We start from the raw sequence: 27,555 nt of genomic DNA, 5'->3' as shown, positions 1-27,555 counted from the left end.
GAAGAGTAGGTCTTTATAGCCCCAGGGAGCATCTCATTCCTTCTTCCAATATAATGCTTTCCTAATACAGTGGTACCTCGGGCTACATACACTACAGGTTACATATGCTTCAGGTTACAAACTCCACTAACCCAGAAATATTACCTCGGGTTAAGAACTTTGCTTCAGGATGAGAACAGAAATCGTGCTCCGGCAGCGTGGCAGCAGCGGGAGGCCCCATTAGCTAAAGGGGTCTTCAGGTTAAGAACAATTTCAGGTTAAGTATGGACCTCCAGAACGAATTAAGTTCTTAACCTGAGGTACCACTGTATAATGCTTTCCTTCTTAAGTTTCACCTACCCATCCAAACCCGCACAGCTTGCTAAAGAAACGCTGTATTATTTGGAAACCTGGCACTCGGCAACGGAATATTAATTGTGCAAAACCCATGTGCATCTTTCCATAATTGATTCCAGTGGCAGATTCCAGTGGGCCTTCCTAGCACAGAATTCAAGCTACTTTGCTAAATGGGGAGTTGGAGGGGGACAAGGGAAGGGAAGCTGGCCTTTTACCTCCAGAGTTCAGAAAGCGTTTTCCCACGCCCACCGGCGGATACTTCTCAGCCAGCGACCACTCAGGCCAGCAGAAGCTTTCCGCCGAGAAGACCACGTTGCTCTTGAACTGCAGGAACTTCCAGAGGAGTTCGATGGGGCTGCCTGCCAGGATCACATCGTAGCTGGGAAGCAGACAAGAGGGCAGATTGAGAGCTTTTAGCGAGGGGCCTCCGGTGAGCAAGGCAATGCTTTATCGTGAGGCTGGGACTGCAAGTTCAGCCTGTGGCCGTCTCCAGGAAAAGAGCATGCCCATTTATAATTACTAACAGTACTCATATAACATTTTATAGAATCCTAGAACTGCAGAACTGGAAGGGACCCGGGGGGTCATCTAGTCCAACCCCCAGAAAATGCAGGAATCAAAGTCTAAAGAAGCCCTGGCAGGTGGCCATCCAACCTCTGCTTATAAACCTCCAATAAATGAGAGTCCGTTAAATTCTGAGAGAGTCCGTTCCACTGTCGAGCAGCTCTTACCATCATAAAGTTCTTCCTGGTTTTTAGTCAGAATCTCCTTTATTGCAATGGGATCCATTCGTTCGGGTCGTTCCCTCTGGAGCAGCAGAATACAAGCTTGCTGCATCTTCCATGGGGCAGCCCTTTAGTTATTTGAAAATGGCTATCCTATCACCTCTTAGTCTCCTCTTTTCCAGGCTAAACATACCCAGATCCTTTAACCATTGGCTATTTGGCCTTTTTGGTTTCCAGACCCTTTATCTTCTTCGTTGCCCATCAATTTCAATAACCATGTGCTTTCTCCAACGAACTCCAGATGGAGGTTGGGATGGAATTCTATAAGCACAACCACCCTGTGAGGTAGGCTAGGCTAGAAGAAACTGACCTGCCCAAAGCTAACAAACAAACCCAAGTGGGGAGATTTGAACACAGGTCTTCCAATGTCACCTATTAAAGTGTGATAAATCACAAATATCTGGGTGGGAATTAAATGGTCGGCTGCCACTCTTCCCCAGAGAACGGATATCCCCATCCCAAGCTTCAGTTTCCTCCCGTTTCCATGCCCACCCCCTCCAAATGGAAAAGACCCTGACCTCGCCATCACTCCTTTATCAGGTAAAGTGCAACACCAACTATTTCCTCGTGACCTGCACAGCTAATATATTATATCCTCATCTCACCTGCTCTGAGTTTGGGGGCCCACGCAGGCAGAAGAGAAAGAAAAGAAAAGTAAAGAAGTGCAATGAAATGAACAGATCAAACATGTAAGTGTTAAGTCTCACAACAACCCTGTGACGTAGGCCTCCCTCACAGTCAAGTTGTTGCGACTGGCACAGAGAGAATCTGTGAGCTCACCTGTCTACAAACATGACGATTAGGTCCTCCTCATTGGCATGTTTTTTCATTTCCGCCTTCAGCCAGCGGACCTTCTGCCCTCCGCCGACCGTCCGCGCAACGTCCCCACCCTTCCAGTCTTCTCCTAGGCCGAGAGTCTGGGGGATGATGACGACACAAAAGCAACAGGGGTGGAAATTTGTTATTTTCTTCTAAAGCAAAACTGTCCCTCGACTGGTAATGCCTCTTCCACCTTGCCTGGGTGGAACAGGGCCGGCCCACTCATGAGGCAAAGTGAGGCGACTGCCTCAGGTGGCAAGATCTTGCCTCAGGTGGCAAGATCCACAAGGCCAACAGAGCCATCTTCCAAGGAATGGGCTGCCTGCTGCTGTGGTAGCAACGACAACAATGGGACATTTCTTGGAGAATAGATCTGCTGTCTCCATGGCAGTCCCACCAATGACACCTCTACAGCGGCCTCTTGGCAAAGAGGAGATGCTGTTGGACCCCACCCTGGTGGCACCATTTTGTGGTTCTCCTCAGGTGCCAAAACGTCTTGGGCCTGCCCTGGGATGGAATATAGCCTACTGTGCAAAGGCAAGAATCTCCTCTGCTGCTCTGCCACCTTTGCCTCTGTCCCCTCCCCCATCAATTCACATGTGGCCCCTGGAAGGTTTCCTGTAAGGAAATGTGGCCCTCAAGCTCAGAAAGGTTTTCCCTGGCCGCTGCAATACAGTCATGCCCCATGAGGTACCAGAGAATAAGACTGCTGAGGTAATCCGGGGACAGTTAAATTAAGAGCTGAATTTTGGCTCTACATTCTACCTCCCCCCCTCAAATGTTTTTATTATTTTAATGGAAAGGAAATATCTGCTATTTTCAGAGTTTCTCACACCTTGACAGTGTAGTTGAAGTACTTGGCCGTCCGCAGAAAGCGCTGGTAACCCTCTGTTTCATCTGTGGCAGCTGTCAGTACCAGGAGTTTGCCTGAAAATAGGAACACACATTCCCCAAATAGAGTCAGGAATGGAAACCAGAGGATTTACATATATAAACTGCACCTTGGCTATCAAAGCCAGGATCTATCTCGGGTTCTAAAAAAAGCTAGGTAGGAATTAAGAATGCTTCCCCCCCCCCCCAAGCCAGTTCCTCAAAAGCAGAAGATGGCACCATAAGTGCATATTTCCCCTGAAGATTTTTGGAAGCATTCACAGATTGAACAAATCCAGCAATCGTAGAGAATTTAGTAAGAGCTCTTTGTGGAGAGGCGAAGTGTTTGGACACATGAACTTGGAAATTTAATATTGTTAGCCCATTCTTCCCTGGAGGACTTCAGGATTGAAACCAGGCTTTTGGCTGACTGACATCCAAAAATGTGTGGGGGGGGGGGATTTATTGGTTTGTTTTTGTTTTTTATTATGTCTTTTGTGAATTTTATATCTTATTCTTATGTTGCGAACCGACCTGAGTGCTATGGCTATAGGGTGGTATGCAAATAATAATATTAAAAGCTCTTTTTACGCTGGATCCACTTAGGGTTACCCAGCACAGAAACAGCTTTTAACCCTTGCCTGGGTTTGGATGTGCGGGATTTTCCTGCATACACAGAACCCTTGGAAGTGAACCCCCACCTAAGATGGGATCCTACAGTGTAAATCAACAGTGCAAATTGTGAAAGTGGGTCCCATGTTGCAGCTTGGTGAGCATGTGTCAGAGGTGGGCCTTGGTTCTGGACCAGTTGAAAACCACCGCACGACACTATGCCCAGCTTTCACCTCAGGAACCCTTCAACTGAAGGTTTCTAAATTCTTCTCTACTACTGAGAGCTCAGCTTACCAAAGTGTCCCCTCCTCTCTCAGTAGCACAGAGCCTAAGGGCCATCTCCCTCTGTCTACCTTCTCACAAACTATCACATTCCTGGTGATTAAGTGCTGGAAAAGATGCTCTTCTAATCCTTGCAGGGAGGAGAGAGGCCCAGGGGGAGAGCAGGGGGAGAGCGGAGGAGATCTACACCACCGGGATCCCTGCTAACAGGAGCGAAGATTTTGCGCGCTCAGGCAGGCAGGCGTGTTTGGATTGGACCCAGATTCAGATCGCACCAGAGCCACGAACTACACGTATTCTGGGCGCCGACTGCAAGCGTGTTGAGTAAGCAGAGAAGCTTCCCAAAAACAACATTGCTAGTAGTAGCCAAGGCCAGGCACGATGTGACCCGCTCTTTCGCTGACTCGCTCTTACGCACCAAAGGAAAGAAAGAATTTTGGTTTGCAGGCCGGCATCTAACCAGGCGAAAGAGATCTGGTCAAATAAGGGTTGTGCATTTGAAAAGCATAAACTTTTCAACGCAGATGTTTTTTTAACCATCAACTGGTTTGCTAAAGAACACTAATTACAAATAAACTCTTGGTTATAGTGCAGCTAGTAGATATGATAATGATTCTATTTGTATTTAAAAGACGGGAAGCAAGGTTTTCCTCTAAATGCAAGTCAGTCACGGGGCCATTTCTCTCCCGGGCTTTTGTGCAGGAACACTTGGGTCAGCCTACAGCAGCCTTCCCAAACCTGGTGCTCCCCAAATGTTTTGGACGACAACTGACATCAGCCACAACTGGCCAGCTAGGGCGGAAGGGACCCAAAAACAATCGGAGAGCTCGAGGTTTGGGAAGGCTACCTTACAGGTTCAGGACTGGATCCATAATAAGCCTGCAACCCTATATTCTTCTACCTAAAAGATCAATTTGCCCCTTCTATACCCAATATATCACTGTGAGAAGGCCTCATGAAGATCTTATCAGGGAGCCTGTTCTTCACAATATAGGAACAGGCCCTTTACTGTGGTTGCACCTTCCCTTTGGGTTGCGTGGGGTGTTACCTAGCCCTATGCGGCCTAGGACCCACATACCTATAGGACCGCCTCTCCTGGTATGCCCTGCAGAGGACCTTAAGGTCTACAAATAACAAGACTTTGGTGGTCCTGAGCCTCAAGGAGGTTAGATTGGTTTCAACTAGGGCCAGGGCCTTTTCAGCATTGGCCCTGCAGGACTTGACATCTTTCCGCAGGGTCTCCAAGACAGAGCTGTTCCGCCTGGCCTTTGGCTTGGACTCGGTCTGACCCTTATGTTTCCTTCCCCTTATAGTCTTGATGATTTATCAGCTATTTTAAAATGAGGCTGCATTTTAACCTGTATTTTAAATTGATTTTCCCCCCTTCCTCTCTTTTTCCCCTATTATGTTTTTATTGTGATTTTATTTTATTGGTGTTAGCCGCCCTGAGCCCAGCTGCAGGAGGGTGGGGTATAAATAAAATTATTATTATTATTATTATTAGGGACATGTCATGCTCCTTCTGGGGCAGTTTCTCCACCTTTGGCCCCCAGTCTGCACTCAGCTCTCAGCTGTGGCTCCTAGAATCTGTCAGCATGCGACAGCTCACACACCCCAGGAATGGCTTTGACTGGCTGGCTAAACCAGGTGAGGGTAGCCGGTGGGTCTCAAACTCTCTGTGAGTTAGGGACTTCCTCTGCATGCAAAGACAGCCTCTGGCGGATTGAGGGGATGGGACCAATAGTGGGTCCAACAAACAAGAATGGGGTTTCTGTACGTGCTGTAGAGGGAAGCGAGGGGCAGAAGGAAAATAATAATAATAATTTATTATTTATACCCCGCCCATCTGGCTGAGTTTCCCCAGCCACTCTGGGCGGCTTCCAACCAAATATTAAAAACAATACAGCATCAGACATTAAAAACTTCCCTAAACAGGGCCGCCGTCAGTTGTCTTTTAAAAGTAAAATAGTTGTTTATTGCCTTGACATCTGCTGGGAGGGCGTTCCACAGGGCAGGTGCCACTACCGAGAAGGCCCTCTGCCTGGTTCCCTGTAACCTCACTTCTTGCAGCGAGGGAACCGCCAGAAGGTCCTCGGCGCTGGACCTCAGTGTCCGGGCTGAATGATGGGAGTTGAGATGCTCCTTTAGGTATACAGGACCAAGGCCGTTTAGGGCTTTCAAGGTCAGTACCAACACTCTGAATTGTGCTCGGAAACGTACTGGGAACCAATGAAGATCTTTCAGGACTGGTGTTGTGTGGTCTCAGCAGCCATTCCCAGTCACCAGTCTGGCTGCCGCATTCTGGATTAATTGCAGTTTTCGAGTCAACTTCAAAGGTAGCCCCACGTAGAGCGCATTGCAGTAGTCCAAGCGGGAGAAAACTGATCCTAAACTTCTGCTGCCTTGCGGGGTATCTTTGAGAGAGAAAAAGGCTCAGGAACCCTACCCCAATCTGGAGTGGAGTCCCTAAGACAGTTGGTTGGCATCTTGTACGCCTCCTTGCAGCAGCTTTTGCAGCCAAACTGGTGAAAACGTATTGCTCTGCTTTACTTTGGATCACATCAGCCAGGCCAGGAAGGGAGGTCTTGTCATCTGGGCAGCCCAGGACTTCTAGACACACTGCCCGGGTTTGGGTCATTTCAGTGCTGCTAACCAGCAGTTTGGCTTCACCCCTGGAGGCGCACTCCATTGTCTCTTGAGACAGACAGATGCCAGCACCCAAAACAATACATTCCCTTTGAAATTCCCTCCCTTTGCAAATCAGACAGGTGCTGCCTCTGTTGTCTTTTGAGAAATCTGCTTCCTCTTCCAAGGAGGCTTTTAAGTGGAGAACCTCAACCCAGTCACCATCTGTGTTCGAATCATCTTCAAGTGTTTTTATCTGTGGGACTGCTTTTTAAACGTTTGCGTGGTTTTCTGCCCATCTAGCTCAGACCGGCAGCAGCATTCCAGCATTTCAGACAGGGAGTCTTTTCCCAGTCTGAGATGCTCCAGAGACTAAACCTGGAATCTTCTGCAAAGCAGATATTCTGCCATGCAGCCTTCCCCAATGAGAAATACGTCAGACTACTAGCAGAAAAAGAACCTTCACTCTTGTACTTGCTGACAAACAACACTGTAAATCATTTATATTTTTATGTGAGCCACGATCTCTACAGTGGCATTCATGGCTTCATGGAATATTTGACAATTTTAAAACAGCAGCAAAAATTTCCTGGTATTTGTCCAAGCACTAGACTGGTCCCGCCAACCCTATTTTGGTCTTCCACATCTCAACAAACAGATGAATACGGACGCAATGGATTTCTAGGAGGAGAAAGGCTTCTCTCTGCACATGCATGTAAAAACCACACATGCACAGCCTCTCTTGCAGTGGCGGCTGCAACCCACACAGCTGCAGCATTGGCTCAGAGCATCAGAGTAACTCTGCTGGGACCAATGACTCTTCCTGGTTCCCATGGCATCTTCAGCTCAAACCAGCTGTGAGAAATAAGTCTCGATCCAGTGGTCCATTGCCAGGTTTCTGGGGAGTGGGGCCTAGTGAGTCATCCCACCAACACAGTTCCTTTTGACTCATAGGAATCTCTGTCTTATCCTGCATAAAACCACTGTGGCATCGCAATTCATGATTGGCGATTCAGACAGTCAGCGGCTCCTCCAGGGTTTCAGACGCGACTCTCTCTCCCAGGTCTACCTGGAGAGATCAGGAATTGAACCTGGGCAGATTCTCTACCACTCAGCTATGGTCTTTTCCCCACCTCGTATCTCTCTCTATCTCTCTCTACACACACAACCCCCCCCCCCCCACCTTAGAGACCAACTGAATTTGTTCTTGGTATAAGATTCCGTGTGCATGCACACTTCTTCAGATATGAAAGCTCATATCAAGAACAAACTTAGTTGGTCTTTAAGGTGCTACTGGACATTATATCCGTCAGACCAACACGGCTACCTACCTGAATATATATATATATATATATATATATATATATATATATGAGATTTTCAATTTTATACATTTCAGTAATTTTACAATCATTTTGACATTTCGAAACTTGACCTCCTTCCCCCTCTTTCTGTGGTTCCTTAAATTTGTATTTTTTATTATTTTCTGCATATTCCAAATTAACTTAACTTAATCATTTATTGATCTACATTAAATGTACAGTCATACCTTGGATCCCAAACGCCTTGGTACTTGCACGTTTTGGCTCCCGAACTCTGCAAACCAGGAAGTGAGTGTTCCGGTTTGCAAACATTCTTTGGAACCCGAATGTCTGACGGGGCTTCCACAGCTTCTGATTGGCTACAGGAGCTTCCTGCAGCCAATCGTAAACCGTGCTTTGGTTTCCGAACGTTTTGGAAGTCGAACGGACTTCCGGAAGGGATTCCGTTCGACTTCCAAGGTACGACTGTACACTGTTATAAAACTGCAGGTTATTACAATAATCCTGCCAATGTTGTTGTCTGTTTACGGTTTGTTGTAAATATTCAATAAACCATTTCCATTCTTTTATATAAAAAAGTTTGTTATCTTGATTTTTTATTTTTCCGGTAAGTATCGCCGTTTCTGCGTACTCCATAAGCTTTTGTATCTATTCTTGATTCACTGGGGCTGTTTCTTTCAATTTTTGGGGCAAATAACATTCTTGCTGCTGTAGTCATGTACATGAATAAATTTCTATGGTTTGGGTAGTTCTGTCCCTATAATTCCCACCTCTTCTTATCAATCCATTTATGGAAGATGGATGCAATGTTGTCCCGTCATTTGGGACCAATAATCTCTATTGGAAGAAAATTAGGCTCCAGGGTTCTCTCATGTAGACTAAATCAGGAACGGAGGCGGAACAGAGAATATCCACTGTTTTATTATATTAATGTAAGGCATGACAGGCTGGTAAAAGAGTGCTGAATGGCATGCAGTTGAGGTGAGTACAGCCTCAAGGAAAAAATGACACCCCCCCCCCAATGATGAATCAGCCACAGATCTCGATGCTGTTCCAGAAATGATGGGAACCTGAGCAAAATCCATCTAATGCAATGAGTTCCACAGGCTTCGCCAAACACACACAGAGGCCTCCTATGCTTACATGGCACAATGGCATCCATACATTGGCACAGTAAGCCTCTGTGACCACACAGCAAGGGTAGCGTCACTGAAACCTACATGACCAGAGTGGAAGCCAGCGGATCCTGGTAAATCTCAAGTTCCAGCCCAGTCAATGGAAGCGTCAGAATGGAATTGTAGAATCCTGACCAGGTGGTGCCATTTCAGAATACGAGGGGTGGGCATGGAAAGAGCAGTTTTAAAAATGCACCTGTTGAAAAACTTCTTGCAAAATGAAGAACATGCAGGAAGAAAGGTAGCTGAGCCCTGCTGTGTTAGTTTTCTGTTTCAGGGAGTTTAAAAAAGCAAAATGAAAAACCCCAGGATTCTTTCTAAAATTCCTTACAAGACACAAATGGATCTGGTCTCTTATTTCCATTTGCTGCTCAATTCCACACTTGGCAGAGAGGCATTTTGCGCCACCTTCACCCTGCACAAGAATGCAAAATCAAGAATACGGGGCATTTATTTGCGTATTTTATTATGTGCACGCCACACCTATCCTCCAAGCACCTCAAGAAGTTAGACACAATTCTCTCCCCTGCCTCATTTCATCCTTCCAACAATCCTGCGAGGTAGGTTAGACTGGGACCGAGTGGAGATTTGAACCCTAGTCCAATATCTAAGGCCATGCACCATGTGGGCAGAGTGGTTTAATAGTAGCAATTATCCAGAGCCGAGTCTCTGCAATCAATCTAATGGCGGACGGAATTAAAATGAGAATAAAAGGCACATTGTCTTTGGAGTTTCCTGAGACAAGAGTGATGGGCAGATATCTTGATGGGCCCTGTCTCTCCTCGCCGTTCCCAGCTATTAAAAAACCCCCGCAAGAGCTGTGTCTCTGAGGCCTGGCACAGCTAAGTGGTAACTCCATCCTGGGTCCCCTCTGCTCTCCTCCTTTTAAAGCCCTGAGCGTCCCCTTTTGGCTCCGATGGTCCCAGACAGCGCCAGGGCCTCTGGCTCCTCAATGGGCCTTTCAGGGGATCAGGAATGCAGCCTTGGGGGAAGGCCAAGGCTGCTGCTCTGTCAGGAGGCCTCTGGCTCACAAGGGAAGGTCCCTCTTAGTCAGAGGGTAAAATTTGCACAGAGGAAAGCCGTACCTTGGGGAGAAAGAGGACCAGGGTGCGTTTGGTCACCCAGGGAGAGAGAGAGCAGAAGCAGAGGGAAAAGAGGATGCTAAGACTTCCTTAGGAAGCGGCTTTGTACAATGGTACCTTGGTTCTCAAACTTAATCCGTTCCGGAAGTCCGTTCCAAAACCAACGCGTTCCAAAACCAAGGCACACTTTCCCATAGAAAGTAATGCAAAACGGATCAATTTGTTCCAGACTCTTAAAAACAACCCCTAAAAACAGCAGTTTTACCAGGAATTTTTACTATCTAATGAGGCCATTGAGCCATAAAATGAAATCAATAATCTATGTACTGTATTATAAAATAAATAAAGACAGTATTGTAGGTGATCAAAATTAAAATTAATTTTTTCTTTCTTTCTTGCACTGATGATAGTCATTGTTTTTTACATTTCCGCAGTCACATAATCAATCGATCAGTAGCTGAACCGGGTTCCACACAGTCACAAAAACAAATTAACCGAAAAAGCCTGAAAAACAAAAACGCAAAATAAATAGCAAAAACAAAAGCACCAAACTTAATCTGTTCCGGAAGGCCGTTTGACTCCTGAAATTTTTGGAAACCAAGGTGCAGCTTCTGATTGGTGCAGGTGCCCCGGAAACAATAGCTGACAACCACATCGGACGTTCAGCTTCCGAAAAATGTTCGAAAACCAGAACCCTTACATCCAGGTTTTCAGCGTTTGGGAACCAAGGCGTTATGAGCACCAAGGTACCACTGTACTTGGAAAAAGGCCATGGCTTGGCTATAGAGCATCTCCAGGTAGGGATGGGATAGATACCTGGTTTGAAATCTCAGAGATGGACCAGTGGGTTGGTGACTCAGTCTAAGACAGCTCCCTAGGTTCCTTGTGCAGACTCAGATCACTGCCCCATCTGGCGAAGTAATGTCCGCACGGACAGGCAGCGAATCTCCAGTCTCTCCCAGTCCTACCTGGATTTGCTGGAGACTGAACCTGAGACCTTCTGCATGCAAAGCATATGCTCTGCCAGTCCTTCCCCTAACAGCTACTTCAAGCAAATATAAATGTGCCTCAGCTGATGCAGCTGTCAGTCTGAGAAAAAGGTTTCCCATCTGAGCTCTGACAACAAAAAGAGGCTGCCTTTAAACCAGGGTGGATTTGATTTAAATCACTAGTAAGTAAGACTTGATTTAAATCATATTTTTTACAGAAAGACTCTTTCTTGCTGGTGTACTCTTACTATTTACAACCATTTTTACAGTTATATCAACAATTATTGATTTGGTTATACTATTAGAAATACATATACAGATAATTATGAAATTATTGTGAGGTTTTATAAGTTAACTGTTTGTATTTGGACAATCATTTCCTTAATAACAATTTATTTAACTAAAACAATAACATGATAGCATATGTATCCATGTTTGCTAACTGGTGTGGTTAAACAATTTAAACAACAAAAAACTTAGACTGAGTTTAGCACACATGAAAAACTTAAAACAAATCCTTATTTCCTGATGAATAGCCTTTGGACTATAATGTAACTTAAATAGATAACTATCTTTAGAAATATTTTTCCTCCAAAAGCATTTTATTTTAAAAATCCGTTTTAAATGCCAAAAATCCGCTGGAAAAAAATCATTTATTTTTATGCTTTAAACCCAAGCCAAAAAGAAGCCATCCTTCCCACATCAAAACAAACTTCTCCTGAACAAGGGTTTCTCCTCTCAGCTGTCGGCGCCGCCACCTAGCCTGCCAACCTACGATTGTATCCCTCTGGCAATATTTTCCAAGCTACTATTTTTCGCTCCTCAAACTCTGGAAAGTCTGGCGAGAGCCTTCCCAGCCCGTCCCACTCCCTGCGTCGCCAGAGAATTCGAGAACCAACCAGCAACGTCTCAAATTGTCCTGTGCGCTCAGACAGAGAGAGAGAAGCTGAAGAAAAAGGCACCAGTCAGTCAGAGGCAACTGAGAAAGGGAAGAAAGAAAAGTTATTCAGCAGCCGCCTAACAAAACCTGCCGCAGGAGCGAGAATAATGGACGAAAAGAAAGAGCATTAAGAGGAATGAGAAAACGCTATGTGAAGAAGTGGTCAAACTCTGTGCTCGAATATTCCCAGTTCAACAGATAGATTAAGTTAGTGGGTTGGTGCTGAGGGAGAAGTAGCAGGCATGTTAGCTCCATGTGAGGAGGGGAAAACATCTGTGGACTTTCCAGTTGCTGATGGACTACAATACCCATCATCCTCAATCATTGGCCATGCCTCCCTCACCCTTTCCTTCATTGTGAACAGGTCTTGGTACCATGTTTGCATCAGAGGAAAGAAGGAGCTGGCTGGGAGATTACTCCTGTGGCTGCATGGTTTGGCTTATCACGCCGTCCAAACTGGGTTACAACCAGTTAAAAATACAGTATTAAAAACAGTTAAGCCACAATCAAAAATAGGGTGAGCCCTAAAACACATCTCTCAGGTGTCAAGGCCACGAGAACCAGGTGTGCCTTTACCTTTCTGTGTGGTGGGAACGCCACAGCTCGGCGGCTACCGCAAAAAAAGCCCTCACACATCCTACACTACCAGGTGGGCTCCCTCGGACAATCTTGGCAGCCAAGAGGGTCTGTAGGGACGGACTGCAGTGTTAGAAACTCAGGTAGATAATCTAGGCACCAAATGGCTCCTTAAACCAGGGCTACAAAACTGAATGCCTAGTTGGCATTCTGGGGCCAGACGGCTTGAAAGTCGTATTTTTCGATACGACTTTTTGGATTCTGAAATTCATTCTGATTGTGGCCTTTCAGATATTGGGAGCCTAAGTTGTTTAGGGCTTTAAACGCTATGGCAGAATGAAACCTTAGGCTGCAGGCCTGGTGCTTTAAATTACCTTCCAATTATGCTCAAGCCAACTTATGCTTGCTTCAGTCTGGAATTGTACAAACCATATTTCTCCTCTCCTAAGGATTCAGCCCTTTAGCAATCGTTTAGCCACAGACAGAGAGTGCAGAAAAAGGACATCTGCTGCAACCTAGTAAGATTTAGAACTAGGAATCTCTAATCCTTGAGCCCAAATAGAGAAAATGCAAATAAATATGATAATGTCTTAGTCTGGCGGTGTTCCATTTGTGAACATAGCAATACCTCTCAAAAACCGGACAGCTGTCTCCACGGTCCGTATATTTCCTTTGGCAGTCAGTAATATTTCGCAAAGCCGGAAGTCACCAGCCCCATGAAATCCTATCCAGCAACTTCTGTAAAAATAATTACTGGCAGAGCTGAGTGGGGGGCGAGAGAGAGAGAGAGGCCATCTCCCTGGAACTCACATTGGAGAGCTGTCCTTAAACAACACTAAGCCACCGAGAAAGATCTATGAAGGACAGGATCCAAGCCAAATTGCAAACTGGGCTGCTCCATCTCCATCCCAAACAGGAAACACAATGTTTGGAAAACAACAAGAGAAGGGACTCACTTTACAGAGAGTCTACATTGAATAAAAAGGTCCAGCCACCCAAATCTGGTCGGCAGTGCGGCATAGTGGTTAGAGCAGCCTTTCTCAACTTTGGGCTCCTAGATGCTGTTGAACTACAACTCCCATCATTCATAGCCAGCACGGTCTTCGGTCAGGGATCATGGGAGCCATAGTTCAAGAACGTCTGGGGACCCCAGGTTGAGAACGGCTGGTAAGTGTGTTGGAACAGGACCTCGGAGAGCAGGGTTCAAATTCCCACTCGGCCATGAAGCACCCTGCCTCTCAGCCTGACCTACCTGACAGAGTCTTTGTGGGGATTAAATGGGGTCCATTCATTTCAAATGGATCTTCTCTAGCTGGATTGTTGGCCTAGAGCAGCCTTTCTCAACCTGTGGGTCCCCAGATGTTGAACTACAACTCCCATCACCCCTAGCTAGCAAGGCCAGAGCTCAGGGATGATGGGAGTTGTAGTCCAACAACATCTGGGGACCCACAGGTTGAGAACCACTGGTCTAGAGGTATGATTCTTGTTTAGGGTACGAGAGGTCCCAGGTTCAAATCTCGGACGATCCTTGTATTTATAGCCTGGATAGCTCAGTTGGTTAGAGCATGGTACTGACAATGCCAAGGTTGCAGGTTTGATCCCCGTATGGGACAGCTGCATATTCTTGCAATGCAGGGGTTGGACTAGATGATCCTCAGGGTCTCTTTCAACTCTACAATTCTATGGTTCCACTCTGAGGAGGCATCCAATCCACAGCCTGCTCAAGAACTTATTCATATATTATAGAGGAAATACATTCAATTTGGGCTCTTCGACACATATGATTTAAAAATTATTATTGATTGATTATATTTGTGTGTTGCAGACGTAAAAAGCCTGTGGGCAACTCACAGATAAAACAAGGCATGCAATGTCATAAATACAAACGCTTTTATAAAAAATGCACAGGCGATAAAGCACCTCGAGCCAAACTGCTAACAGCAAGAGCCCCCGCTTTCAAGCACAAAACTTGCTATACACAAAACCCTTTTCAAGAGGCAACAGCCCCAGCAGACAATATTAATCACCAGCTAAAAAGCTGCTAAACGATAAAATGCTGAAACTCCTAAAATGATGCCAAGAAGATGGTACGTTTCTTTTGTGCCCCCAGTTTTGTTGCTTGTGCCTTGCGTTTTCAAGTGCATGCTTACAACACACAACCCTAAAAATAGGTTAAGTGTGAGGTGGGATCAAAGGGTGTCCCAATGCATTACTTCCAAGAGCTCACTTTGCTTTAGAGTAGGGATGGGGAACCAACCCTCTACATCTCCTTGGACTCCAGCTCCCATCAGCCCCAGTCAGCGCAGCCAATGGCTGGAGACGATGGGAGTTGGAGTCCTGCAATATCTGGTGGGCCACTGGCTTCCCCATTCCCACTTTAGCAGTTGCCAGCTCTCGACTTCAGAAGTTTGAAGGAACATGTATCTACGGGACCGCCTCTCCCGATATGCCCCGCAGAGGACCTTAAGGTCCATAAATAGCAACGCTCTAGAGGTCCTGGGCCCTAAGGAAGTCAGATTAGCCTCAACCAGGGCCAGGGCCTTTTCAACACTGGCTCCGGCCTGGTGGAACACTCTGTCTCATGAGACCAGGGCCCTGCGGGATTTGATTTCTTTCCACAGGGCCTGTAAGACAGAGTTGTTCCGCCTGGCCTTTGGCTTGGAACCAGCCTCTTTCCTTTTCCTTTTGTGATGGAACTCCTATTTGGGGACTTCCCTGGCTTTTCTGGCCCACGTAGGACCAGTCTGGATAGTTGGCCTTGGTGAAGATTTGATGTTTTCTCCCCCCCCCCCCCAAAATCAGTCTTTGATCTGGGCTTCCACTGAAATGAGGCTGCATTTTAAGTAGTATTTTAGTCTTGTTTTTAAATTTGTATTTTAATCAATTGTTTTTTTATCTGATGTTAGCTGCCCTGAGCCCGGGGAGGGCAGGGTATAAATAAAAACAAATAGATAAATAAAAGGCAAGTATTTCAGCCACAGGGGAACCAAGGCGGGCCAGACCACAATGAGTCACACAAGCCAGGAGCAAGAGAATTGCCACCTTTGTAAATTCAGCAATGCAGTTAGGTCATTTTAAACTCTGGACTTTATGGCCTTATGGGTGGAAAGGGAGCTCTTTAGATGCCAATGCCTGTTTTCAGTTCAAAATGCGGTAAGTCAGCCCTGCTGGAATTGGGGGGGGGGGCGGTCCTCATTCTCGTGAAGAGCCCTTGAAATTCAGCCCTGAAGTCCGGCCCTGATGGACTTCCTAGAGGACACACAGAAACATCTAGTTAGCTACACTAAGAATGCTGGACTTAGATTAACCGCAGTGTGATCCAGAACAGTAAGCTATGACTACTACCGTCCCAATATTACCATAATCAAGAACAGCAGCAGAAGCAAAACAACCATGAAATATTTCTGGGCAGCAGTTAAGTTGCAATTTTGCAAATTCTGTTAAGTTGCCAAGTCTGCAACTTTCACATCACAAGCAAAAGACGCTTCCTCAAACCAAGAAGAAGAGCAGCAGGAGGAACTGTTTTTCTGTCCCAAGGGTAGAGGGTATGATGTTGCAGAAGAGCCACAACAGCATGTCAGAGGATTCATGGATACTGAAGCAGTGTGGGGTATAGACTCAAAACCTCCCACAACCCAACCATGGCGAGATTATGTAGGTCAGCATCCTCTGGAAAAGAATGCTCACAAAGGGAGAATGAACCAAGACAGGCCAAGTCACCACCTGGACAAAGCGCTAAACTCTCTCAACAATACATTCTTTGATTAGCTACAAAGCGCTTGTCAGATCTTGGCAAAAATAATAAAAAGACTTGGCAAAAAAGGAAACCTGCATCAGGGGTTGTGGACTGCAGGCTGGTGGGATCTACTTTGTTTTGTACCAGAACTCAGATCTACGAAGTGGGATCTGTTGCAAAAGACAAACACTTAGAGAGAAATCCTATGCCTAAAAAGCCGATGAACAGCGGGGCTGCTGCTGCTGCTCTGGCAGAAGAAAGACAAGTATTTTAAAGACTGTTCTGTGCCAGGCTGCCTGAGCTGAAGTAGGGCACACGCACTGATCACCTTATTCCTAGCTGTCCATTCCTCTCTTGAAGTCATCCAAGTTGGTGGCCATTATTGCTTCTCATCTGACCTGTGTCACAAACTTTCCTCTCTGCTCCCCCGTTACACCAAAACACATCAGTGCATAATATTAGTGCCATGTGTGTCTCTGCACACACATTTTGTAAAGATGGCCCTGGTAACATTTCCCTTCTTCCGCTATCACATGGACTATGTCAAATGCTCTCTCTCTATATAAATACACACACACCTTTCTGATTTCCCTCTGTTCCCCCTCTGCCTGGCTCACTTGGTCAATCACAAGGAACGGGATGTACAAATGGTTATTTGCAGCCAAGAATGTCACTGAACTACAACTCCCACAATCCTCAACCACCGGTTCACACTGCCTGGGGGCTGATGGGAGTCGGGAGCCCAACACCATCTGTAGGGCTACACGAGGCATCGGCAAACTCAGCTCTCCAGATGTTTTGGGACAACTCCCATCATCCCTAGCTAACAGGACCAGTGGTCAGGGATGATGGGAGTTGTAGTCTCAAAACATCTGGAGAGCCAAGTTTGCCTATGCCTGGGCTACACATTTCCCGTCACTGCCTTGCTTTCAGACCCGAAAGTGATGCGCTCGCTCCAGATGTTGGGAATGACCTCATCATCCCAGGTCCACTGTCGGGACTGATGGGAGTCCACCACCTCCTTGGCTGCTTACCCGCTCTGAGACCCCACAGCTAATTCTCCCCTGGCCAACTCCCTGGCCCAAGTAGGACTAATTCAGCCAGATAGCCCTGGTGACTATCTAATGCTTATTGGATGGATTTCCCCCAAATCGATTTTTGAACTTTGAATTTTATTGTCATTCAAGCTTTTATACTGTATTTTATGCTGCTTCTATGTTGTATTACAATTAAGTGTTTTGTATTTGTTGTTAGCCGCCCTGAGCCCTGTTTTCTGAACCGGCAAGGACGTGGTATAAATAAAAAAATATTATTTATTATCATTATTATAGTCCCTCCCGCTTCTCCCAGAAAGCGAAGAGAAAGGCCAGCAATTGTGCAAGGCGCTGGTGCGCAGCTTGCAATTCCCGGGTCGATCCTCTTTTTTCCCTATTTGCCAATATGCGTCTCCCTCCTCGTGCGCATATGACACCCCCCCCCCCATTTTTGCACCCCCCCTCCCCACTGCAACCTCTGCCTCATTCCGGCGTGCAAACACCCGATCCCTGGAAAGGTCATTCTGCTACCGATCCTGACAATACCCCACCCCACCCCGATCTCGTCTCGTACCTGGATCGACGGCCTCTTGATCTTCCTCGCTGGTCGCGGATGCGCCCATCAGCAGAGTGGCTAGGATCGCGGCGGCGACGCTTAGAAAGACGCATCTCTGCCGCTTCATGGTGGAGGCAACCCGGGAACCGAGGCGAGAGACTGCGGGGCCCGCTCGGGCTGCTGCTTTTTCAGCTCTCGCGATCGGCGGGGCCGGACCGACGTCAGGCTCCTCCCCGCAGCAGCCCCGCAGCTGGGAAAAAGAAGGGGGAGGAGGAAGGGGAGATCGGAAACCCTCTTACCATTTCTCCCACCTCCACTTTCCTTGGGCGGAATGAGACGGGGGACCCCGATATTCCCCGCTGCGCCCACCCACAAAACCATAAAAAAAATAGTATATAGCCCCGCGAGAACCTTCGCGTCTCTTTCCTGGTCATTTTCATCAATGGGAGCCCATGGGAAAAAAAGAGAGTGGCCGCCATCCAATCGCGCGGCAGCTCGGGCAAAGGGCGGCCAATCGGGACGCGGGGGCTCCCCCCTCTGCGGGCCAATCAGGAGTCTGGAAAGTTCGGGACGGCGAGAGAAAGTAGTAGAAAATCTGGTCGAGAAAAGTGTTTGGAAAGGGGAGGAAGGAGGGGGAGACCTGCGCTTCCTCCAATGCCACGTTGCCAAGAAAATAAACCTGCGCGCGGGGTGGGTGGGAGATGGGGGGTCCAGGGAGGAAGGGTGGGCTGCCCAGAGCAGGGGGTGCTGTTGATTTTAAAGGTATTAAAGCCCTCGCCCCATGCACACTTCGCGTGCTTCAAAATGATGGGAGCCCAGATGGTTCCACGGCAGCCTTAGCCACTTTCATACACCTGCTGAAAGCCAGGGTTATGCAGGCAGTTAATGATACATCTTTCTGCAAATGTAATTGATGTCACACACACACACACACACACACACGCAGGTTTTTAAGTTTTTTTAAAAGAGTGAAATAGTGGTCTATAAATATTTTTATAACTGAATACATATCGCGTGTCTGTTTAGCACTAGAATTCGAAACATTAATTTCAGATGCCTTGTATTGCTTTCCCTGCCTCCTCAAAACTTCATTTTGCTCAGGCCAGCAGCAGCCTACCCAGGCGTGTAATTTTGTTCCTGTTAATTTGTTTTAAAACTGCCGATTTTTATCTATACTTTGACAAATGTTTCCTCTGCTTCGTATTCTAAGTTTGATTTTATCAGCAACAAAGGACAGCGCCCAGCAATCTTTGAGGGCAAAGTCACCTAGTGAGCTTCGTGGCTGAGTGGGAACTTGAACCCTGGTCTCCTTGGTCTGACACTCTAACCACTGTACTATACTGCCTTGAAGATGTGGGCAGTGGGATGCACGTACTGTAACTGTAAACAGCTCCGTGAATTCTTTCGTGCCTGACGTTCATTTGCCCTCTCAGGCTTCGACAGACAGGGATAGCCCTAAGTGGATAACCTACAGCACTGTCTGCGTGTCAACTTGGCGGCAGAACAAGGAGTAAAAGGTGGAGATGCTGGGGATCGAACCCAGGACCTCATACATGCAAAGCATGCGCTCTACCACTGAGCTACATCCCCTGGCTGAAATAAGGTGTTTCGAAGCTCAGTACTGCCCTTCAACCTGCCAATTGTTATCTCCCAACTTTTTCTATCCCCCACTCCTACATTTCATTGTGCTTGTTGGAGGGTTTATTCCGCCTGCACTCTGCACATGTTCAGAAGAACGCTCCTGTTGAGGTTTCATGATGCTCATCATAGCCCTAAACATTGGAAGAGGAGATGACATTCCTTTGCCTTGGGCTCCCTTTGCCTTCCCCCCAATCGCCACCAGCCATAAATCACTGCCTCTCCCTTCTCACACAAAAAAGCCATTAGAAAGGCTTTGCGCCAAACACAGGCGGAGTTTAGGACCCCGCGAAGTCGCTTCCCCAAGGAATGTGAGTTGGGAGCACAGGCGGAAGCGCGATTTGCCCCTGGTAACATGGCGGCTTGCGAGCTGTTCCACCGCCCGGGGAGATACAGCCTAAACTTCCGGTATTAAAGCGAAAGCTCTTGCCTGAGCGGGATGCGGCCCCGCTCTATCTTTTCCCCGCTCTCTATGGTTGAAAAGCCCTATCTATGCATGCTGCGTTAAGAGAACCAGAGTTGGGAAGCTAGAGCGGTTCGATACCGGAAGTGTGCAGAAGGAGTGTCTGCGGGAGGTTGTGCCTCTTTGCTCGCTCGTAGGATGGTGGAGAAGAAAATCTCAGGTACTTCGCAGTGGGAATGGGAGGGCGGCGGGGCTGCTGGGCGCGAAGGGGGATCGGTGTTCTCCGATTTAAATAGCAGTTGCCAAGAAAATAATGGGAAACAAGGAATGCATGTTTTGCATTGTGCTGAGCTGTGATCAGGAGCAGCCCTTTGCAAAACAAAGGATATTCTGGGAACCCCAAAGTAATGTTATAATCCGGCTTCCCACCTGCCGAACTGTTATCAGCACCGTCCTTGGTGGAGGGTTTATTCCGCAGGAATTCTGCACATGTTCAGAAGAACGCTCTTGTTGAGGTTTCACTGTGTTCATCATAGCCCTAAACATATTTCTGCCCTTGGCTCGAAGGTCCCAGTGTGGGCTGCAGCTATTAAAACACAATACTGTATTTGAAGCAACTTGCAATCGCAGAAGCAAGGTGGGTCCTAGAAGTTTTTGATGTGGACCCGGGCTTAATTTTTAACTAGCATTTAATAGGAAAACCTGCAACTTATGCAGATGCTAGTTTAGCACCTGGTAATGAGAAAGGACCTTGGTGTGAAATCTGTGGCCTTCCAGATGTTGTAGGACTCCAGCTGCCACCATGCTTGACCATTGGTTATGCTGGCTGGGGCTGATGGGAGTTGGAGTCCAGCAGCATTTGGGGCGGGGTTCCCAATTCCTGCTACAAACACAGTATCCCTTTCATGGGTAGCCAATGGGGATGCTCTTCAGAAGTAGCTGAACTCCAGCTCCCATCAGCCACAGCCAGCATGGTCAGGGGTCAGGCATGATGGAAGTACGTGAGCTTACCCCATGGGAGGGTATCTGAGCTTGAACAAAGTGCCTTTTGACTTGCCACTGATGAATGTCAGCCTCTCTCAACAATCTGGAAATGAAGGGACAGTGTTTCCTATTCGGAAGAAGCTGGCACCAGGCTGCCTCTTAAAAACTGAAACTGTAGGAAAGGATTTATTGTTTGTAATAACTTTTTATACTGTTTTATTTTTCTAAACAAATAAACAAATCTTAGCCATCTTAAAACAAAAGAGCAGAACCTTTCAAAACACCTAATTAAAACATTACAGATGAAAATCCAACGCAATAATGATTCACATTTAGAGCAGCATGCTTAAACAGAAAAACAAAATATTCTTGTGAACAACCAAAAAATTGCAGATAAAAATCAAATACAAAAATGCAATGCAAATTCCTCCTGTGCTCTGGCATAGCAGCTACTTGTTCCTGCCACAGGATGGTGCATTAGTAGAACATATTCTTGAGCTAAATGTATGTGGTAGTGCGGTCACCGGGGGGGGGGGGGGGGATAAAGTAATGTGTCTGTTAGACCTCAAGGGTGCTTTGTGATGGTAGGGGGCAATGAGGCAGTTCCTCCCCCACCCCAAATGAAAGATAATCTCCAGATTCCCAGCTTTCTTTTTCCAAAAAAGAGTAAAAATTTTCAGCATTTGTAGAACGTCAGATACGAGGCCAGGTGCGCAGGCACTATTCTGCTCCTTTGTTTTGGGGAGAGACTAGTCTGCTCTCACCTTTCAGTGGTTTTAACCAATGAATGAAAGCACCAGGGCATAGACAACAGTAGTTCGGCTATCCCTGTCCATTTAGGGGGCATAACTGGGCCACCAGCTGAAGCTGATGGAAGGCAGTCCTTGCCACCAAGCTATCCTGAGCACAAGGCCACCTGAGCTTCAGTGGAGGCAATTCAAATGTTCAGGTGCATTGTGGAAGGCCCAAGGAGTGTCTCCCCTGGCAGACTGTGGGTTGCTTGGATCGGATGGATTTGATATCCCACTTTATCACTCCCCTTCAGGAGTCTCAAAGCGGCTAACATTCTCCTTTCCCTTCCTCCCCCACAACAAACACTCTGTGAGGTGAGTGGGGCTGAGAGACTTCAGAGAAGTGTGACTGGCCCAAGGTCACCCAGCAGCTGCATGTGGAGGAGCGGAGACGCGAACCCGGTTCCCCAGATTACGAGACTACCGCTCTTAACCACTACTGGCATCAGACACAGCCCTCTCTCTTTTTCTCTCTCAGCACGGTCTCAGGACCCCAGCCAGAGGCGCATCTTAGACCGGGCCACCCGACAGCGGCGCCTGAACCGCCAGTTGGAGGCGCTTGAGAATGACAACTTCCAGGATGACCCTCACGCCAACATGCCCCAGCTTGTGAAGCGCTTGCCCCAGTTTGATGACGACGCTGAAACAGGTGAGGGTTCGTTCGTTGGGTTGCATCTGTTGACTTCTGCCGTCTTCCTTTCCTCTTGGCGCTCACTCTGTTAACTTGCACCCCTTTGCTGCTGGAGGTGGGTCACAAATTCCTCTCTATTTTTGTAATATAACTTTTTATTGAATTTCTGAATTTTTACATATTAACTTCAAATCTAATAGCTACATTGTTTCATACAGTGGTTTCCCATCCCTACCTCTACAGTGTTTTCATTCAAACTCTTTTCTACTGCATTATATATCGGACTTTTATCTGTTATATAAATCCCTCTAATACAATTACTTTATCATTTTCTTTCCGCTGCTCCTATCTCAAATCCTGCCCGTGATTTCATTTCACTATAGTACTTTTTCAATTAGTAAAAAAGGCCTCCATTCTTCTGTAAACCATTCATCATTTCGATCTTTTAATCTTGCTGTCAGCTTTGCCTTTTCCACATAGTCCATTACTTTTAAAAGCCATTCCTCCTAGTTAGGAAGGTCACAAATTCACCTTTGAGGGTTGGCCAAGCTGGATGGAGTTGAGCAGATATGATGTCAAGAAAACGGGAAATGGTGGGAGACAAAGGTGCAATCCTGCACTCAAGATCCACTAGCTGAGGGGCTTTAGGATTTGGCAGAAGCCCCACTGATATGGTTCCACCATGATGGATGTGTTAGCTCAGGGGCGGGAGGCCTGTAGCTCTTTAGAAATTGCTGGACTCCAACTCCCATCATTCTTGACTGTTGGCCATGCTGGTTGGGGCTGATGGGATTTGGAGTCCCACAGCACCTCAAAAAACCCCCACAGGTATTCGTATTACAGCACTAACGGAACACCCCAGATATAGATATACCTAACACTGTTCCATCACACTGTACAAATAATAAATTTATACATATTTTTTTCCTCAGTAAAATTTATTATAGACAGCAGCTAAAACTTTTTTTTAATTTCAAAATGCTAATGGGTCATTTCGTTCACAGTCCCTGAAAATAATGGATTGTTAATGGCCCTGGGAGTGTAGATAGTAACATTTATCCCCCTACGTTTTAATTATTTTATTTTATTGGATATAACAATGCAAATGTTTGAGAGATGCAGAAACCAACAGGGGCTTGCCTGTTTGACATCATATGGCCCTCAATCTGAAAAAGAAAGAAACGGATGCAGAGCAGAGAAATGATTATTGAAGAGAGATCGTAACAAGAGCATGAATAATAAGAACGTGGAAGCACGGCAGAGCGGTCAGCAACAAGGAATACTGTCGAATCCAGATAAAATCATATTTTGCATTCCCTGGGTTTTGTTTTTACAGGGAAGAAGAAGAAGAAAACGCGGGGGGACCATTTCAAGCTGCGTTTCCGCAAGAACTTCCAAGCCTTGCTGGAAGAACAGGTGCCTCTACGCCCTCCCTCTCCCCTTTGTGGGACGTGGGTGAGGCATAAATATTCTATGATTCTATATTCTTTAACAGTTGCTTCACTTATGTACTCCTTCCTTATGGTTTTATTTCCCACCTCACCCTGGATTTAATAGCTCTGTTTAAATATAAATGTTTGAACAAAGGCAGACATTATAGCCAAGCCATTGCAAGCATAAAAGTGCTTTGTTAGTTTTGCGCGAAATATATACATGTCGTTGGATTTGCAGCCTGGAGGCTGTGCTGTGTGTGGAGACGATTTAGTCAGAAAGCTCACTGGCCATAACGCCGCAAATGATCCTTACAAGAGCGATAGGCTTGTAATAAATGTTGCGGATTGAATGGGGGGGGGGTCAGGTTTATTGCAGGGTTGAGATTCGAAGTGGAGATATGCTCAAGGTTCCAGGCAAGCTCCAAACGTTCCTGTTCTTAGGCCGAGAGCAGGGGGCAATGAATGTGGGGCTCTCCAGAGTGTTTTGGACTACAACTCCCATCAGCCCCAGATGTTGTGAGCAGTGGTCAGGGATGATGGGAGTTGTAGTCCCAACAGAATCTGGACAGGAACCATTTTGGCTGCCACGGGCCTAGAGGGATGTAGCGAGGAGGGGACCACTCCTCCCAGAGATGGAAAGGATAACTGTCTATACAACTAAGCGGAGGAATTAAGTTTTTGCCTTTAGCTTGGATTGGGCACCTTTCCATACACCCCAAATAAAAGAAGAAGAAGAAGAAGAAGAAGAAGAAGAAGAAGAAGAAGAAGAGTTTGGATTTGATATCCCGCCTTTCACTCCCCTTAAGGAGTCTCAAAGCGGCTAACATTCTCCTTTCCCTTCCTCCCCCACAACAAATACTCTGTGAGGTGAGTGGGGCTGAGAGACTTCAAAGAAGTGTGACTAGCCCAAGGTCACCCAGCAGCTGCATGTGGAGGAGCGGAGACGCGAACCCGGTTCCCCAGATTACGAGACTACCGCTCTTAACCACTACACCACCCCCCAATATATATCATATATACAATATATCACCCCCAAAAAACCAGACGCAGGCCAGTGAGGACTGAGCCAGCTCCATGGGCATAGACTGTTGTCTGAGGGGGAAAGCGATTGCACAGGCAGAACTTTGAACAGTATCATTCTATACTTCAAGGAAGCATTTCCTGGGACAGGTGTGTCCCTTATTATGCAGGCCAGATCAATATCTGCCCTACCCTTCACAGGCCAAATTGGACAGGGAGGCAGGGCTGCTCGCCTGTCAATCACCTGGCACCTCAGTGTCGGTAGGTGATGAGCCTCTTTTCTGTAAGCTGTTAGGGCATTTGCTTCGCACTTCCTTCTCCAAGGAGTGTCACACACAGTTCCCCCCACCCTGTTTAATCCCGCGACAACCCTGTGAGGTAGGCTAGGCTGAGAGCGAGCGACTGGCCCAAGGTTGCCCAGTGAGCTCTATGGCTGAGTGGAGGATTTGAACCCAGGTCTTAGCCCAACCCTTACGCCACACTGGCCACACTTTGAAGCCGCACTCCCAGCGCTCCTTCGGAGAGCCCTCTTCCATGTGCATCAGATGGTTTGATTCTTCCCTATATAATGCATGGCGTGAGGCTTGAGTTCATAGGCGAGTTCATATCTTTTTCTCCCTTCTGGACTCCCCAACAGAACCTGAACGTGAGCGAAGGACCCAACTACCTGACAGCGTGTGCGCCCCCTTCCAACCTGCCCCAGCGCCACTTCTGCACCGTCTGCGGCTTCCCGTCGAACTACACGTGTGTATCGTGCGGAACCCGGTACTGCTGCGTCAAGTGTCTGGGGACGCACCAGGAAACTCGGTGAGACAGGCTTGCAAACAGCAGCTCGCCCTGGTCGTCACCAGCATGGGCTGCTGTTCCGTTTCCTGACCCAAAACCGCAACTACCAAGGGGATTTTGAAAGAATTATAACACAGAACTGTTAGGACAGCAAGTAGCTAATGTAGTGCCCTGGGGTGCTGTTGGCCTCCAACTCACATCAGCCCCTGGCCAGTGGCCAAGGATGATGGGAGTTGTAGTCCAGCAACATCTGGTGTACACCGGATTGGTTGTTTAGCAGTATTCGTAGCCTGCCATTTTCTCGCTACAGTATTTAGTAGAAACGTAGGAATGTCATTGTGTAGTACTCAGAGCCTGAAGCTTTCTCTCTTTACAATGAAAATGTAAGGATGTTGTCACTCATTCCCCATTGGAGGATTTGCAGTGCCTCCTCACAATCCTGGTTTTGCATTGTGGGGCAGGGGAGTGCAAGTAAAGGCAGGTTGCACAACTGCAGCGGCCATGACATGGGAGCAAGACAGGAGGAACATGGAGAGGGGAAAGTGATGGTTTAAACCAGGGGTCAGCAAACTTTCAGCAGGGGGCCGGTCCACTGTCCCTCAGACCTTGTGGGGGGCCGGACTATATTTTTTTGGGGGGGGGGAGAACAAATTCCTATGCCCCACAAATAACCCAGAGATGCATTTTAAATAAAAGCACACATTCTACTCATGTAAAAACACACTGATTCCCAGACCAACCGCAGGCTGGATTAAGAAGGCGTTTGGGCTGGATCCGGCCCCCGGGCCTTAGTTTGCCTACCCATGGTTTAAACAGTGCCAGAAGTTAATGGGGGCAGGATGCAAAGTAGGTGAGCAGGTGCAGAGCCCCTACTTCAGGCATTGGCAAACCCCTAGCTAACAGGACTAGTGGTCAGGGATGATGGGAGTTGTAGTCCCAAAACATCTGGAGGGCCGAGTTTGCCTATGTCTGTAGTTGTTGTGGGTTTTTTTAAAAGAATTAAGTGGGTTTTATACAGCTTTTCAGGTGACTCTCACAAAGAGATTCATAAAAGACCATTACAGCAATAAACAGCCGTTAAAGAGAGCTGAAAATGCCTTGTTAAGCTTTCTTCTGAAACTCCTGCTCTCTCTCTCTCTCTCTCTCTCTCACCTGAAGGTGTCTGAAGTGGACCGTCTGAGATGTGTTCTGAGGAACTGCCGTGTGCTGCCTGTGGAAGGAGCATTTGTGTGGCGTACCTGTTTCCTTCGGATGGGTTGGGCCTGGAGCTGTTCCTCGCTTTGAGGCTGAAGGACAGGAAACCAGGTTTCTCAGAGATGGAGAGGAAGGCCGCTTTGCCTTGCGCCATCATCTGTCGCTAGCGTTTTGAGTAATTAAAAAGTATCTGTGCTGTAGCCTTGGGGCTTGGATCTCTTCTTTTGAGTCGCCTGGGACTATTTGTCTGGCAGATTTATATATTTGTACTTGGAAATTTCCAACCCGCTCTTTCACAAAACGCAACCAGGTGGCTCACAACATATGAAATGCTGGGTAATGGGTCTCGGCCTATGAAGCATTTTTAAAAATCATCAACAGACGTGCTGCAGCTTTGTCTGGTTCTGCTCGTAGCCAGAGAGCTGTTCACACATTACATTCAATGGGTGTACAGCCAGTGATTGCGACAGCAAAGCCGAATGTTGGAAAGATTCGTGACAGACAAAAGAAAGTGCTTTTTCCACGCAGTTCATAATTAAACTACCACGAAAGCCCCTCCCCCAAGCAGTAGCAATGGCCAGAAATTGGGAAGGCTTTAAAAAAGGATGAGACAACTTCAATAAGGCGATCGGTGGCTACTAACCTCAATAGCTGTATTCTACCACCACTGCTGGAGGCAATTCATTCATTTCATTCATTTATTGAATTTATATACTGCTCTATACCCAGGGATGCGAGTGGCGCTGTGGGTTAAACCACTGAGCCTAGGACTTGCCGATCAGAAGGTCAGCGGTTCGAATCCCCACGATGAGGTGAGCTCCCGTTGCTCGGTCCCTGCTCCTGCCAACCTAGCAGTTTGAAAGCATGTCAAAGTGCAAGTAGATAAATAGGTACCGCTCCGGCAGGAAGGTAAACGGCATTTCCGTGCGCTGCTCT

At 47.0% G+C, this 27,555-nt stretch overlaps 2 protein-coding genes and 1 long non-coding RNA gene across 4 annotated transcripts in view; 2 read left to right on the top strand and 1 right to left on the bottom strand.

Annotated features, from left to right (window-relative positions):
- PLOD3 (procollagen-lysine,2-oxoglutarate 5-dioxygenase 3) overlaps positions 1–18,153 on the bottom strand; it is a 32,086-nt gene extending 13,933 nt beyond the window's left edge. The window contains 4 exon segments of the mRNA XM_080977765.1: positions 499–715; positions 1,902–2,038; positions 2,776–2,867; positions 17,758–18,153. Of these exon segments, the coding sequence (XP_080833891.1) occupies positions 499–715; positions 1,902–2,038; positions 2,776–2,867; positions 17,758–17,866 (555 nt within the window). The 5' untranslated portion in view covers positions 17,867–18,153.
- On the top strand, positions 795–4,297 carry LOC308461123. Its single transcript, XR_013978807.1, has 2 exons — positions 795–1,661; positions 3,842–4,297. It is a non-coding gene; the product is annotated as an uncharacterized lncRNA (long non-coding RNA).
- A 1,688-nt stretch (positions 18,154–19,841) lies between the features above and the next one.
- ZNHIT1 (zinc finger HIT-type containing 1) lies at positions 19,842–26,819 on the top strand. Of its 2 annotated transcripts, none has more exons than XM_080977761.1 (5): positions 19,842–20,000; positions 22,034–22,204; positions 23,523–23,641; positions 25,277–25,446; positions 26,584–26,819. In XM_080977761.1, the coding sequence occupies exons 1-5, from the start codon at positions 19,979–19,981 to the stop codon at positions 26,603–26,605; spliced, it is 504 nt and encodes a 167-aa protein (XP_080833887.1). In that variant the 5' UTR covers positions 19,842–19,978; the 3' UTR covers positions 26,606–26,819. The 2 variants fall into 2 exon arrangements, with proteins under 2 accessions (XP_080833887.1, XP_080833888.1); XM_080977762.1 differs by having other exon boundaries at positions 19,843–20,000; positions 23,523–23,602.
- The last annotated feature ends 736 nt before the right edge of the window (positions 26,820–27,555 follow it).

This window comes from Podarcis pityusensis, assembly GCF_964106645.2.
Source record: "Podarcis pityusensis genome assembly, chromosome: 13".
Lineage (NCBI taxonomy): Eukaryota > Metazoa > Chordata > Lepidosauria > Squamata > Lacertidae > Podarcis > Podarcis pityusensis.
The sequence above is the reverse complement of the archived record's forward strand: the minus strand, read 5'-3'. Positions and strand labels throughout refer to the sequence as shown.

Excerpts from the sequence above, each read along its gene's own strand:
- ZNHIT1 (XM_080977761.1), top strand. The coding sequence starts at position 19,979 with ATGGTGGAGAAGAAAATCTCAG. Across the intron at positions 20,001-22,033 it reads GGTGGAGAAGAAAATCTCAG|CACGGTCTCAGGACCCCAGC; the intron begins GTACTTCGCAGT and ends TTTCTCTCTCAG. Across the intron at positions 22,205-23,522 it reads TGATGACGACGCTGAAACAG|GGAAGAAGAAGAAGAAAACG; the intron begins GTGAGGGTTCGT and ends TTGTTTTTACAG.